The 16227-nt window shown below is 40.7% G+C and overlaps 1 protein-coding gene across 3 annotated transcripts in view; it reads right to left on the bottom strand.

Annotated features, from left to right (window-relative positions):
• Positions 1 to 16227, bottom strand: part of LOC105482392 (gem nuclear organelle associated protein 5) — a 51287-nt gene that overhangs the window by 15874 nt on the left and 19186 nt on the right. For all 3 annotated transcript variants that reach the window (XM_011742444.3, XM_011742443.3, XM_011742445.3), the window contains exons 13-20: positions 15430 to 15611; positions 10983 to 11122; positions 9808 to 9979; positions 6003 to 6230; positions 3741 to 3869; positions 2915 to 3037; positions 1422 to 1517; positions 883 to 1020 (exon numbers count right to left, since the gene is read on the bottom strand). In XM_011742444.3, the coding sequence (XP_011740746.2) occupies positions 883 to 1020; positions 1422 to 1517; positions 2915 to 3037; positions 3741 to 3869; positions 6003 to 6230; positions 9808 to 9979; positions 10983 to 11122; positions 15430 to 15611 (1208 nt within the window). The remainder of the gene's footprint in view (positions 1 to 882; positions 1021 to 1421; positions 1518 to 2914; positions 3038 to 3740; positions 3870 to 6002; positions 6231 to 9807; positions 9980 to 10982; positions 11123 to 15429; positions 15612 to 16227) is intronic.

The following is a 16227-nucleotide window of genomic DNA, read 5'->3' as shown; positions in this document are numbered from 1 at the left end:
ATTATGTAACACAAACAAAACAGTACAAAGTTGAAAAGATACAGAAAGGAATGTGTGAGCACAGTTAGATAAATTCCTATAATTAGAATTGACGAACCAAAGGTAACATGCTTACGTGCTTTTTTTTTTTTTTTTTCTCTTTCCTTTTATTGTTTTTTGAGACAGGGTCTTGCTCTGTGGCTCAGGCTGGAGCTAAGTAGCACAATCATGGCTCACTGCAGCCTCAACCTCCCTGGGCTCAGGTGATCCTCCCACCACAGCCTCCTGAGCAGCTGGGACTACAGGTACATGCCACCATGCCCAGATAATTTTTTTATTTTTTGTAGAGATGGGGTTTTGCCATGTTGCCTAGGCTGGTCTCAAACTCCTGGGCTCCAGCGGCCTGCCCACCTCGGCCTCCCGAAATGCTGGTATTATAGGCATGAATCACCACACCCACCTTTTTTTTTTCTTTTTTAAAGAGACAAAGGTCTCATGATGTTGCCCAGGCTACAGTACAGTGGCTATTCACAGGCACAATTAACAGTGCCCTATAGGTCTGAATGCCTGGCCTTAAGCAATCCTCCTGCCTCAGCCTCCAGAGCAGCTGGGGACTACAGACTTGTGCCACTGTATCTTTAAAATTTACTAGACATGGCCAAATTGTCCTTCAAGAAGTTCTCACCAATTATGCTTTTGCCATTAAAGTGTCAGTGACCTGCTCTTTTTCACAGGGGTTGGGTTGGATTTACGAGTTTGTCTACTGCTGCAAACAGGATTAGCATTGTATCTATTTGTAAGTGATTTCAAGCTTAAGACTGGTACTGCCAAGAGCCATCTTTAGTGGACGTATCCCAGAGATGATAGAGCTTTTACTGAAAAGAACAAGCACGAAAACCATACCCGCTGGTGCCATAGCCACAAGGTTGTCTGTCAGCTCCCCTCTTTCCGCTGCGGTTTGGAGAACACCTTTGAGATCTCCTTTCCAAAGCATAAGCTGGTGAAATAACTCAGGGTGGCCATTTTCTAAGTGACCTTTTCCTGTTTGAAAGAGAGATAATGTTTGGAAGGTGTTTCGGAAACATCTATTACTGACTTGTAGAAAAAGATAAAGCAAGATAGAAGAGAAAGTGGGCTCCTAAAATATGCAGTCATTCTCTGATAGGTGTCACCTACCAGAGTGATTACAAAAGGATGTGAAGCCCACTCGGTCACTGTCCACTCACCCACCTTCACATGTACTCAGAGTGAATGCTGTATGTTTAGGATCCTATGATGATGCAAGGGATGTATCAATATGTAAGTCAGTGAGCTCAAAACCTAGTTAGCTGACAGGTAAAACTAACCATTATAATATCACAGGATGGCAGCCATCAAAGAGGTGCACACAAAATGGGAAAGTATAAAGATGGATGGGATTACGTTGACTGGATTTGCCTCACCTTCTATATCAATCATTCTGTACAGCGTAGCCCTGTCTGTGAAAAGCCCCAGATGAAATCTTTCCTCAAGATCAGCAGACACATCTTCATTCGGTTCTGTTAATTTAAAAGGGAAAAAAAATCAGATGACGTCATTACATTGGTTACAGTTTTCTGTCCAATAACTTCCGAATATATGTTTGGAACACCCACTTCAGACACCGAGAGAATCAGAGCTCTAACAGACACTCCTGCAGTTACAAAGGGAGCAAAACACAAAAACACTTAAAATGTTAAAAGTGAACCCAAAATCAGCACATATTTAAGTGCAGTAAAAAGCAAGCAAAACAATATTAGTAAGTAAAAGAAAGTTCTTAATATTAACTGAGACTTACCACAAGGGGATTCAATATTCATCCTTTGCTTAAAAAAAAAGTCAACTGAGTAATTTTCCAGTAAGGAAAATAATGTGAAACTAGAAGGTTAACTATGTAAATTATAGGAAGTCATCACAAAGCTCCAAAGAGAAGGCTATGTATATAATAAAAGCATAAAACATCTCCATTAAGACACAAGAAACTGATAATAGTTTGATTATGTAATACAGACAAAACAGTACAAAATTCAAAAGAAAGAACGAAATGGAAACCCAGGATAGTGACCACCCTTGTTAGGGTAGGGGGAGACAGTAACTGGGAGGGAGGATGGTCCTCCATTCCCGGGGAGGAGAAACAGAGGACTGGGAGGACGATTTACTTTGAAAAAAAAATTTTTTTTAAATTGTTTTTTTTTTAAAGTAGAGACAGGGTCTCACTATGTTGCCCAGGCTGGCCTTGAACTGAGCTCAAGTGATCCTTCTGCTTCAGCCCCTTAAGCATCTGGGATAACAGGCACGCACCACTGTGCCGGGCGAGATTTACTTTCTTTTTATACTGTTTCCATTTCATTTTATTATGTGCATCCCTTTTCCACATGTAAACTTCAAATTTAAAAAATAAAGTTATTAAAATATCAAAATAGTGGACATTAAATGAAGACTTTGAAAAACAAAAATAAAAAAACCCTTCAAAACAAAACTTTCATCAAAAGCTTTCATCAAAAGCTTTTTTTAAGAAACTGCCATATTATGGGCATATTTCCAATAAGAAAAATTTTTTTCTCCATAAGGATACTGTTCAATGGGGAAAAATAGTTGAAGGAATTTATTCATGCTGAGATATTTAGGCCAACATACCAATTCTGGCACACAGATGGCTGGGAGGAAGTAGATTTAGAATAAAAGCAGAGCACTACATCTCAAAGGCATGGCAGTGCTGACAGTGGATCACAATGGGGAGTGTGGCAGCAGGGTGGAGGGGTGTAGGGATGTGGAGGGAAGGGAAGGCTGGAGAACATAAAAATACAGAAAACAATTTTAGACATTTCTTTGGGCATTCATTCAATAGCTAAGTAAACATCCCTTCTATGTCAGTCCCAGAATACTACGGATGGGCCAAGGGAGTACATTTTTGTACCTCTGGAGTGCTTTGCAGTTGCTAGTACCAAACAGTCCTGATGAAGCTCCTCTTTGGATCTGTGGTCCAGGCTTGTACTCAGGGGAAGCAAGGAACGAGCTTTTCTCTTCTTGATTAAGGCTTCTGAAATGTAATAAAAGTACACACTATCTGAAGGAGAGCTGATCAGAAACATAAAATGGAATGCCTATTGTGTGAATGTAACCTACTGGCAGATGACGCCACAGGCACAGAAAGTTCCTCCTCCTAATAAAGAAGCTTTCAAAATAAATTTGCTGGGGGCATTGTTCACAATACACAAAAAAACGCTCTTGCTAACATTTATGATGTAATATCAACAACTGCAAAACATTTCAGCAAGTGCTAAAAAAAATTCAAAAGCATGACCCAAAATGGAAGGCTGGGTGCAGTGGCTCATGAATGTAATCCCAGCACTTTGGGAGGCTGAGGCGGGCGGATCACTTGAGGCCAGGAGTTCGAGACCAGCCTGGCCAACATGGTGAATTCCCACCTCTACAAAAATTAGCTGGGCATGGTGGCAGGTGCCTGTAATCCCAGCTACTCCGGAGGCTGAGGCAGGAGGATTGCTTGAGCCCGGGAGGTGGAGTTCATAGTGAGTCGAGAGTGCGCCACTGCCCTCTAGCCTGGGCGACTGGAGTGAAAATCTATCTCAAACAAAAAACAAACAAAAAACCCATAATCAGAAAACCCACAAATATTTTGAACCTAAAAAAACAAACAAGAAACCACACTATTTTTTGACAGTTGCATGTAATATTTTGGGCTGCTTTAATAAAATACTGTATTTTAATTACTAGATACCAACCTGGCTTCTCTTTTGGTGGCTCCTTTTTCAGTAAAATGACTTTGTTATTAATGGTGACTTTTGACTTTTCAAAGCCTGAGGAAACCGGAGTGCAGATAACTGGTTCTCTGATAACTGGTTCTCTAGAAACTACATCATGGGGGAAAAAGGAAAAAAAAAGTTGAGGATAAAAATAATACAGAATTTCAGTTCTTTTTAAAAATTAAGAGCCATTCCAAGCTCAGCAATACAATCAATTCATCTATTACCAAAACTTTTGAGATAAAATACATTGGAAGGGAAGTAGGGATAGTTTTCCCTTCCCCATCTCCCAAACTAGCTGTTTTCAGGAATCTGTATGTCTATTACTTTGGTTTTTTTTTTTTTTTTTTTTTTGACACAAAGTCTCACTCTGTTGCCCAGGCTAGAACTCAGTGGTGCGATCTTGGCTCACTGCAAGCTCTGCCTCCTAGGTCCAAGCAATTCTCCTGCCTGAGCCTCGTCAGTAGCTGGGACTACAGGCACAAGCCACCATGCCTGGCCAATTTTTGTATTTTTAGTAGGGACGAGGTTTTGCCATGTTGGCCAGGGTGGTCTCAAACTCCTGACGTCAGGTGATCCACCCGCCTCAGCCTCCCGAAGTGCTGGGATTACAAGCGTGAGCCACCACTCCCAGCTTACTTTGAACTGTTTTTTCTTTTTTTTTTGGTTAGAGATAAGGTATAACTCTTGCCCAGGCTGGAGTGTAGTGGTGTGATCACAGTCACTGAGGCCTTAACCTCCTGGGCTCAGGTGACCCTCCCCTCCTCAGTTTCCCAGAGTGGCTAGGACTATAGGCATAAGCCATTATCTTGGCAATTTTTACATTTTGTGCAGAGATGGGGGTTCCCTATGCTGCTTAGGCTAGTCTCAAGCTCCTGGGCTGATGCGAGTCTCCTTCCTTGGCCTCTCATAGTGCTGGGATTACAGGCATGAACCACCATGCCTGCCTTACTTTGAACTTTGACTAAGGAAAAAGCTTCCAGCCCTCAACAACTTTACACCATAAGCCAAAGAGTTCCTATACTTTGCTCAAGTGACAAAGCACTTTTTACATTTTTAGGTCATAAAGTACTAATTGCATATTTAATTATACTAACAAGAAGTAACTTTAATAATAGAGAATACTAGGTGTATGCAATATGGTATCACAATCCTGAGCACAATAATTTTTTAGAAACAACTTGTTGATCCATGTTTTGTATAGTCATTTTGTGAAAGAAAGGTTCTTTAAAAAAAGAAAAATAAAGAGATGTAGGATCTTGCTGTGTTGCCCAGGCTGGCCTCAAGCGGTCCTCCTGCCTCAGCCTCCTGAGCAGCTGGGACTAGAGGTATGTGCCACTGTACCCGACTAGAAAAGCATTTTGATGAGCCAAAATAATAAATCCATTAGGCTTTTGCTCTTTATTTACCCCAACTATGTGTCTAACAGCTATCCCTTGGGATGGAGAGCATCAGGAATGCCTTGTATCCTATATTCTAGTCATTTTAATTCTGTCACATCAATGTATTCTGTTTTAGAATTAAGCATGAGTCATTGCTTCTGCTTACAATGTTTGCTATTTAATAATTTATTTTAACAGGGACCAGATATTTAAGGTAATACTTTAAGGTAAGGTACAAAATAAAAAGAGTGCTAAAATTTTTACCTAAAAACAGTTTTTCTGTTAGTGATAGAACACTGTTTTGTGAGAAATCTGAGAACCACCACTATAGCTTAACTCACTAGAAGAAACTAATAACCATTCCACACATTTTTTTCTGTGAGAAGACAGCCACGTACAAACTCCAGGTAAGAGGGTTTGAGAGCTTGCAAGTTCCCACAGTGGTGGTAGCCTCTAGGTCAGACATTTGTAAGAGGGACAGTGGTTTCTTTCACCAAATGTGGCCACTGATGTCATACTGTTAAAACTTTTCCCATGTAAGTTCCTAAGTATACAACTACCCAAGCTTCACTTTGTCCCATGGTTTTACCTCGCTCAAGGTAAATAAGAAGTTTTCTCTATAGAACTTTACTATTTTCACTGCAAACATCCACTAGAACCCTTTTAAAATGTCAAAGATGTTTATTTTAGAGACTTGAATAAAGCTTGGAAAACACAAAACAAAACAAAAACAAAACTAATGCTGTTTCCAAGAGTTGGAAAAATGGGAACAGCGAAGTTTCAAACTGAGTAAGGACCTAGCTTAGTCTCCTAGACATGACCACGAAATCCCAGTGACACCCAGGATTCTGCCACATACCCGCTGGAGCGAGGCCGCAGGGTAATTCCGGCTCCCGTGCTTCCTCCTCCCCTTCTTGGTCTGACACACCATTCTCCACAGGTCCCAAGTTCTCCTTCATGCTCTCTTCTTCATTTCCATCAATCGATTCCAGCTTTACAGGAGTTCTCAAGGTGGGCTTTTTCTTCTTTTTGGGCTTTGGCTTAGGTTGAGAGAGCCGTTTTTTCTCTAATTCAATACTTTTTTTGCCTACAAGAATCACAATAAAGAAGGACAGACTAAAGTATATATTCTTGGTTAAAAGACACTCTAGGTGGTAAACTCCAATATCTCATTACTCTTTAATAGCATTTTAACCCATTCCCTTCCTTCCCAATGAACTTTTAGAGTTATATTACCACAATATTAACCAAATGCTTTTGAGATTTCATTAAATCATAAACATGATGCCCAACAACACCCAAATATTTTAGTGTGTGTCTTATGAACAAGGACATGCTCCAACATCACCATAGTACAACCACGGAAATCAAGAAATTAACATGACTCATTACTGCCATCTACTCCGTACACTCTAAGTTCTGCCAATTTTACCCAGATGTCTTTTTTTTTTTTGAGACAGAGTTTCGCTCTTCTTGCCTGGGCTGGAGTGCAATGGCGTGATCTTGGCTCACCGCAACTTCTGCCTCCCGGGTTCAAGCGATTCTCCTGCCTCAGCCTCCTGAGTAGCTGGAATTACAGGCACGCGCCACCATGCCCAGCTAATTTTTGTATTTTTAGTAGAGACGGAGTTTCATCATGTTGGTCAGGCTGGTCTCAAACTCCCGACCTCAGGTGATCTGCCCACCTTGGCCTCCCAAAGTGCTGAGATTACAGGCGTGAGCCACATGCCCGGCCTACCCAGATGTCTTTTATAGCAAAAGGAATCAATCGAGGATCACAGTACATTTGGTTGTCATGCCTTTCTGGTTCCCTTCAGCCTGGAACAGTTAGTTGCATGGTTTTCCTTTGACTTTCATAATTTGAAACTTCTGAAGATTACAGGACAGTTATTTTGTCCAATTTCCCTCAATTTAGGTCTGCCAGATGTTTTTCATGACTAGATCTAGGGTATGCATCTTTAGCTGGAATGCACATTAGTGCTGCTGTGTTCATCCAGGGCAATCTATGAGGTAGCAGCTAATTTTTATTTGTCCCATTTGGTTTACTTTGATCACTTGATTAAGGGAGTGTCTTGCAAGTTACTCCCTAAAAGGGTATTTCCCCTGTTTAACTACTAGGTATTTGCATCTACTAGTTTTAGTATTCACGGATGTTTCTTGATTAAAAATTGTTACCATGATGACTGCCAAATAGTGAGTTTGTTTTTTCTTTTTTTTTGAGACAGGCTCTTGCTCTGTTGTCTGGGCTGGAGTACAGTGGCAGAATCTCAGTTCACGGCAGCCTTGACCTTCCAGGCTCAATCAATCCTCCTGCCTCAGCCTCTTGAACAGCTGGGACTACAGGTGTGCAATACCATGCCTGGGTAATTTTTGAACTTTTTTTTTTTTTCTTTTTTTGTAGAGGCGGGGTTTTGTCATGTTGGCCAGGCTGGTATTAAACTCCTGGGCTCAAGTGATCAGCTCACCTCCCAAAGTGCTGGGATTACAGACGTGAGCTGCTGCACCTGGCCCACAGGGTGAACTTCTAATTCCAGGACTTCACTCTACATTCTACCACAAGGAAGAGCTTGACATCCAGTTGGCATCCTACCACAAGGAAGAGCTTGTGCTTCTCCCCATTTATTTATTGTACCAGTCTGGACTCAGGAATTCTTCCATTACTATTCTATTTTCATTTTTAAGGTTTCTACATTTACATTTTAAGGTTTTTATCCTTTGCTTACTTTAAAATCATCTTTATTGAGGGGTAATATAATAAAATACACCCATTTTTTAATACATTGATGAGTTGTGACAGATGTATGTAGTCACATCACCCTACCACAATTACTTTTGTACCAATCTAATATTTCCATCAAGCCTCTTTGTGGTAAGACATACCCCCTGCTTGAGCCCTAGGCAATCACTAATTTGCTCTCACTGTGGTTTAGTTTTGCCTGTTGAAGAATTTCACATACACCGGGCGCAGTGGCTCACGCCTATAATCCCAGCACTTTGGGAGGCTGAGGTGGGCAGATCACCTGAGGTCAGGAGTTCAATCCCAGCCTGGCCAACATGGTGAATCCCTGTCTCTACTAAAAACACAAAAAATTAGCTAGGTGTGAGGCATGTACCTGTAGACACAGCTACTCAGGAGGCTGAGGCAGGAGAATTGCTTGAACCTGGGGGGTGGAGGCTGTAGTGAGCCAAGAGTGCGCCATTGCACTCCAGGCTGGGTGACAAAGTTTCCAAAAAAAAAAAAAAAAAAGAATTTCACATAAACAGAATTAGACAGCATGTAGTCTTTTGTGCCTAGCTGCTTCTGCTTGGCATAATGTTTTTCTAGATTCAGTTTTGTTCTTTATCAGTTGTTACCTTCTTTTTAATGTGGAGTAGAAGCCTACTGTAGGAATATACTGCAATTAATTCATTTATCTGATGATGGACATTTGGATTGTTATCAGTTTTTGGTCATCACAGATAAAGCTACTATGAACATTCTTTTACAAGTTTTTATGTGGACATATCATTTCATTTCTTTGGGTGTAAATTTCTAGTTGCTTAATATATTCTTTCATTTAAAATAAAAATTATTTCACAGAGACAATGTCTCCCTATATTGCCCAGGCTAGTCCTGAACTCCTGAACTTAAGCCATCCTCCTGCCTCGGCATCCCAAAGTGTTGGGATTATAGGAGTGAGCCACCATGCTTGGCCAATTTTTCCTATTTGCTTTTATTTTGTAATTTTTGGTAGAGATGGGATCTCGTGCTGTTGCCAGGCTGGTCTCAGACTCCTGGCCTTAAGTGATCCTCTAGCTTTGGCTTCCCAAAGTGCTGGGAATATAGACATGAGCCACTGTGCCCAGCAGTTGCTTAATATATTTTGTCTAGCTTTCTAGTTGCTTATGGCAAGTCTGATACCAATTAATCTTTCTTAGCCAGAAATGGAATTTTCCTCTTACTTTATTTTCAACAATTGTCCCAGATTTGGTCAGTGGGAGCCTCTTGAAGCTGTTTCTTTTGTCCTTTTGACATGTCTCCTGAATTCTTTGAGTACTGCCTTCCTTTGTGGCATAAGAATATTCCAGGTTCAGTTTGTATTCTTCCTGTCCCAGCCTGGAAAGAGCCATTTATCCAAGAAACCACGGACACTTTTAGTGGAGAATGTCATTTAGAAACCAAGATTTGGGCTGGGCACGGTGGCTCATGCCTGTAATCCCAGCACTTTGGGAGGCTGGTGGGCAGATCACTTGAGGCCAGGAGTTTGAGATCAGCCTGGCCAACATGGCTAGACCCCATCTCTACTAAAAATACAAAAAAATTAGTCAGGCATAGTAGTGCACACCTTTAGTTCCAGCTACTAGGGAGGCCGAGGTGCGAGAATCGCTTTAACCCAGGAGATAGAGGCTGCAGTGAGCCAAGATCATGCCACTACATTCCAGTCTGGGCAACACAGCGAGACTCTGTCTCAAAAAAGAAACCAAGATCTGAGTGCCAGGTATGCTCTTTCCTATTGTGGGTGGTGGTGTTCTCAAGCCCTTGTGGCTGCCTTCTTGCTTAGGCTCAGATACCTGCCATACTGACACTAATGCCCTACACGAATGTCTTCCTTGCTCAATCCTGATCAACTCAATTATTAAGAAAGGGAGAACAAGAATTAAATAAGCTCTAGATTCTGACTGACCTTGAGGAGGCCGGGAATGATCTTGCATGGAAGTGAGCCACTTGTGCACACAAAAGTCATCTGCCCCTGAATAGATGCAGTCTGGATCCAAAGGAGACCACGTCACACAAAGCAGTCGACCTCGATGTCCTCGGAAATTGCACAGGGGCTCTTCCCGGAGAGCATCCCACACCTAAACCCAAAAGCACATGGCCGAATAGACATTTTCTGGTTATTCTATTGTTTGGGGGGTATGTTTTCTAACTAAAAAACAAAAACAAACAAAAAACAATCTGCAGCCTCTTATTTCCTCACATGATTTGGAGTTTTCTCTTAGAAGTTCAATTTCAGAAGAGTACTATTTCCTGTGAGAGACTTCTGTGCTCGGAGATGTATAGACATTCCTACGGGGATGATTTTGAATGAGCTTCTACTGGTGTCCTATGGATTCCACTGTCTCGAACCAAAACCGTATGTTAACTTTTGGGCTTGAGATTTTGGTATCATGAAGAAAATAACCCACATCTAGTACAGAAATTAGAGTTCTAATTTCTCATAGATGATTCTTTTGTCTCCAATTCCTTGAGTAATTGGCCAACCTGCTTTCTATTTCTTGAATTATTCTGAACTCAGTTTCACAGAAGGGAGCCCTTTGTGGCTCTTAGCTTTGTGCTGATAGTTCAATTACAACTCAACACTGAGAGAGACAGACATCACGGGTGTTAGGTCCTCAGCTCCTAACACCTATTCTAGTTCTGATATCCAGAAGTCCTCCTCATAGATCTGGCCTGGCATTTCATCTTTACTTATTTAGAACTTGGACATTTCTGACTTAACAATTTATTATTAAAAATTGTTTTGTGATTTTTAGCCAACATTTCAGTGTCTGAACAGAAGACAGTACTTTGCATACATATTAGTCCACCATACTGACAGGGAGTCAGAATGAAATCTGTAAAAATGTTAGTTAGCTAGTTCCTATCAATACTTTCCCCTTCATCTAAGTAAAAAAACCCCAGTCTTAGCCTGCTGAAGGCCCAGCTATGTGGAATGAAAGAAACTAAAATAAAGCCAGAAAATCTCCTTCTGTAGATGATAATGGGGGAGGGAAAACTTGTTCACAACCAGGGGAAAAGACGAAAGAATTTGTTAGAGTACACAGTGAGGGACCCACAGGGACAAGGACACAATAGTACCTGGGCTGTACCATCATAGGAAGCAGACACCAGCCTTCCATCATGATGTGGGCTCCACGCCACACTGGTAATCTTGGCCGTATGCCCTGAGAGGGTGCGGTAGGGCTCCGTAATGGTCACTGGAGACTCAGGGCTGCTCTCTAAAAGGCAAGGGAGAGACATCACTGCTACTACTAATAATAACAAAAAAACAAAACAAAAAGTACATCCAGGAAGGCATTCACATGGCAAGAATCAAGATTTTGCCATACATTTTCCAGGTGATTTTTTTTTGAGATGGAGTTTCACTCTTGTTGCTCAGGCTGGAGTGCAATGGCGCAATCTTGGCTCACTGCAACCTCTGCCTCCCGGGTTCAAGCAATTCTCCTGCCTCAGCCTCCCAAGTCTAGGTGAGTTTTAGCAGGCAACATTGTTAGTTATTAAGAGCGTGGGCACATCCACAGTGCTTAGCATATAGATTACCATGAGAAGTGTTAGGTCTCATTATCACTTATAGGATATTCTAGCTAAAATGTGTAATTTGAATACAGTCATGAGAAAATACCAGACAAATGCAAAATGAGAAAGCATCTACTAAACGAGTGCCCTATCTTCCTCAAAAATGTCACGTAAGATTTTAAAAAGTCTGGCTTGGCCAGGCATGTTGGCTTACGCCTATAATCCCAGCACTTTGGGAGGCCAAGGTGGGCAAATTGCTTGAGTTCAGGAGTTTAAGACCAGCCTGCAGAAACCCTGACTCTACTAAAATACAAAAATTAACTGGGTGTGTTGGTGCACACCTATAGTCCCAGCTACGTGGGAGGCTGAGATGGGTGGATTGCTTGAGCCTGGGAGGCAGAAGTTGCAGTGAGCTGAGATCATGCCACTGAACTCCAGCCTGGGTGTCAGAGTGAGACTGAAAAAAAAAAGGAAAAACACAAAAACCAAAAACCAACCTAGCCAGGCATTGTGGTGTGCGCCTGTAGTACCAGCTATTCAGGAGGCTGAGGTGGGAGGATGGTTTGAGCCCAGGAGTTGGAGGCTGTCGTGAGCTATAACTGCACCACTACACTCCAGCCTGAACAATACAATGACACCCAGTTTCTAAAAAATAAATACATACTTTTTTTTTTTTTTGAGACGGAGTTTCACTCTTGTTTCCCAGGCTGGAGTGCAATGGTGTGATCTCAGTTCACTGCAACCTCCGCCTCCCAGATTCAAGCCATTCTCCTGCCTCAGCCTCCTGAGTAGCTGGGATTACAGGCACGTGCCACCACGCCCAGCTAAGTTTTGTATTTTTAGTAGAGATGGGGTTTTACCATGTTGGCCAGGCTGGTCTCGAACTCCTGACTTCAGGCGATCCACTCATCTTGGCCTCCCAAAGTGCTAGGATTATAGGCGTGAGCCACCACGCCTGGCCTAAATAATTTTTAAAAGGCTGAGAAATTATTACAGATGAAAGGAGACTAAAGAGATATGACAACAAAATGCAAATAGGTGATCTTGTGTTTGAATTTGCGCTGCAGAAAAAAAGAACTACTATTAAGGACATTATTGGATCAACTGACACAACTAGGATATGGGTGGCTGATTAAATTATTTTATTTTTTTTAAAAGAGCTTAGGTCTTACTCTATCTATGGCCAAGGGTGGAGTACAGTGACATAGTCATAGCTAACTGCAGCCTCCAACTCCTGGGCTGAAGGGATCCTCCCACCTCAGCCTGTGAGTAACTGGGCCTATAGGTACCCATCATGTCCAGCTAATTTTTAAAACTTTTGTAGAGATGGGGTTTTGCTACATTGCTCAGGATGGTCCCGAAATCCTGGCCTCAAGTGATCATTCTGCCATGGCCTCCTAAAGTGTTTGGATTATAGGAATAAGCTACCACGTCTAGCCTAAACTATTTGTTTAAATTGACAAATAATAGGTGTATATATTTTAAGGGAAAGATGAAACTCTTGTACATTAAGTTAAACTAACTGGTAATGGGTAGGAAAAACTATATACACACACGCACACAGAATAAAGCCAATATGATAACACATCAAAAATTGTTGCATCTATTAATAGGAAAAAATATGAGATTTCTTTGTACAATTTTTGTAACTTTCCTCTAAGTCTAAATTATTTCAAAATAAGAAGGTAAAAATTAAATGAAATGGATTCTGCCAGTTTTCTTCCTTTCTCTATTATTTAGTAGATATGATACGAAGTAGATGATTAATTTAGAATCCCAATAATAGTCGTAAAGACCAGAATCAGCTTTCTAACCTAAGTTCATTAGTTATATACTGTCACTATTTATTACTAGGAAAATACATCTACATTTTAATACATTTTCCATATGGCTTTTAACTCAGTAGAGTCACTACTAGAACCAAAAATATTTTTTCTTGTTACACATAGGATTCTTTGAAAACTACTGAAGTAAATTCTAGAGAAATAAAAAACGTAACTATTTTCACTATGGCTGAGAGCACATATTTTCTAGCACTCTGAAAACAGTTTAGTGTCAGATTATAATTTCTTCATATTAGAAAAAAAAGTAATCCCATTTCACTCATATTTAAAAATGGCTCTTATGACCACCTACTATGGTTTTCCCAGGCGCCGAAGGGGCCTCAATGAAACTTAAGATTCCTTATGGAATAAATCATACCCATATGAAGATTAACTCATTATAGGCCAGGCGCAGTGGCTCACGCCTGTAGTCCCAGCACTTTGGGAGGCCAAGGCGGGCAGATCACATGAGGTTGAAGTTTGAGACCAGCCTGACCAATGCGGCGAAACCCTGTCTCGACTAAAATACAAAAAGTTAGCCAGGCATGGTGGCGCGTGCCTGTAGTCCCAGCTACTTGGGAGGTTGAGGCAGGAGAATCGCTTGGACCTGAAAGGTGGAGGTTGCAGTGAGCCGACATTGTCCCACTGCACTTCAGCCTGGTGACAGAGCAAGACTCCATCTCAAAAAAAAAAAAAAAAGAAAAGAAAGTTAACTCATTAAGCATGGAATAGTACTTGCTAGAACACATACAGACACTGCAATTAGACACTCTAAAGTTGAAACTAGGCTCTATCATACATTAGCGATGATACTTGCTCGAATAAGTTAGTTAACCTTTCTGGGCCTCAGTTTAATCACTGGGAAAATGAGGATAACATTACCTATCACCCTCACAGGATTTTAAGAATCAGGTGCAATCAAACACGGGAATGAAGAATATGTCCTGTGTTTGTGTGTAACACTCAAAAACTGCTGGAGGAAGTATTAAATGGCATAATGTTTTTGGAGAGCTGCTTAACAATAACTATAAAAAACTACATTCTTTTACCTAGCAATTCCACTTCTAGAATTTTCTGTACGAAAATGATTCAACCATGTTCATGAAAATATATGTATAAGGCAGTTTATTGTCATAGTACTTAAATTGTAAAAATAAATAAATAAATAATTTGACGGTCATTCAATTGTGGAATGGATAAATTATGGTATGCCCATATAATGGAATGAACAGATAATTTTTTTTTTTAATTTTTATTTTTTGTATAGATGAGGTCTCACTACATTGCCCAGGCTGGTTTCAAACTCCTGGTCTCAAACTATCCTTCCACTATGGCCTTCCAAAGTACTAGGATTACAGGCATGAGCTACCGTGCCTGGCCAACAGATGTTTGTTAATAACAGCAAAATAGATCCTTATATACTGACATAAAAAGATGTCCATGATAAATATTATAAATTTAGAGAAAAAAACTGCAAGCAGTATATATTATATATAGTAATTTCTTTTTAGCTAGGAACAAAGATTATTCTTTCACACAAGTACACAGGAGGGCAAACCTATTAACATATACTAATGTATATACATATGTAGGCTATGACTTTATAAAATCTAGAGAAAATATGCAGCAAACTAGTAACAATGGTTATTGAATAAGATTTTATCTTATAATTTTTTTAACTTCATTTTTTTTCTTTCTTTTTTGAGATAGGGTGTGCTCTGTCACCCAGGCTAGGGTGCAGTGGCACAAATATAGGTCACTGCAGCCTCAAACTCCTGGGATCAAATGATTCTCCCAGCTCAGCCTCCCAAGTAGCTGGGACTACAGGCGTGCACCTCTAACCTGGCAAATTTGTTTTTTATTTTTAATTTTCTGTAGAGACAGAGCCTCACTGTTTAACAGGCTGGTCTCAAAATCCTGGCCACAAGTAATCTCGCTGTGGCCTACCAAAGTGCTGGGATTACAGGTGTGAGCAACTATGCCTGGCCAACTTCAGCTTCTGTTACCAGTTTTGTCATGTTTGAAAGAATTTTAAAATAAGATGAATCTATTACTTTTGAAACAGAAAACGTAGTAAAAATAATATTTATTATAATGTCAAAAATAAAGTAAAAAGTGACAAAGATTAGAATGGAAAGTAGCTGAACAAACGGTATCATCCCCAGTATGAAAGAAACCAAAGTTACCTATGACAGTCTTCAGGTTGTGCACATAAATGACTGCATTGTTGGAGCCAGAGGCCATCAGATAGCTCAGCTCTGGCTGGCTGCCATGCTCATGATGCCAGCTAATGGTATTCACAAGCTTGTGATGTTGTTGGATAGTACAGATCAGTTTCAGGTTGGGAACCTGAAATATTTCTATTGATCTGGAATAAGAAACACATCAAAACAAGAAAGATGGATGATCAAATTACAAGTTACAGTGCAAACAGTAGCTCCCTCATTCCATCAGTCAAGGAAAGATGAGGTAGAAAAGGATAACCCTTTCTATTACTGCAAAGATCATTCTCTCATAAAAAATCAAGTATAAAAAGTTATTCTCCAAAAAGTATAATCAGCTTTTAAAAATTCTAGCAATATCCTAACAATTCTTTTCTTAAAAAAATTAATTTTTGGCTGGGCGGGGTGGCTCACGACTGTAATCCCAGCACTTTGGGAGGCTGAGGTGGGCGGATCATGAGGTCAGGAGATCGAGACCATCTTGGCTAACACGGTGAAACCCCATCTCTACTAAAAATACAAAAAAATTTGCCAGGCAGGTGGCGGGCACCTGTAGTCCCAGTTACTTGGGAGGTTGAGGCAGGAGAATGGCGTGAACCCAGGAGGCAGAGCTTGCAGCAAGCCGAGATCGCGCCACTGCACTCCAGCCTGGGTGACAGAGCGAGACTCCCTCTCAAAAAAAAAAAAAAAACTAATTAAAAAAAATTTTAACTTTCCACACTACCTCAGTGTAACAATCTCCTAGCATTCTAACGATGCTTG

Source organism: Macaca nemestrina, chromosome 6 (assembly GCF_043159975.1).
Source record: "Macaca nemestrina isolate mMacNem1 chromosome 6, mMacNem.hap1, whole genome shotgun sequence".
NCBI lineage: Eukaryota > Metazoa > Chordata > Mammalia > Primates > Cercopithecidae > Macaca > Macaca nemestrina.
The sequence above is the reverse complement of the archived record's forward strand: the minus strand, read 5'-3'. Positions and strand labels throughout refer to the sequence as shown.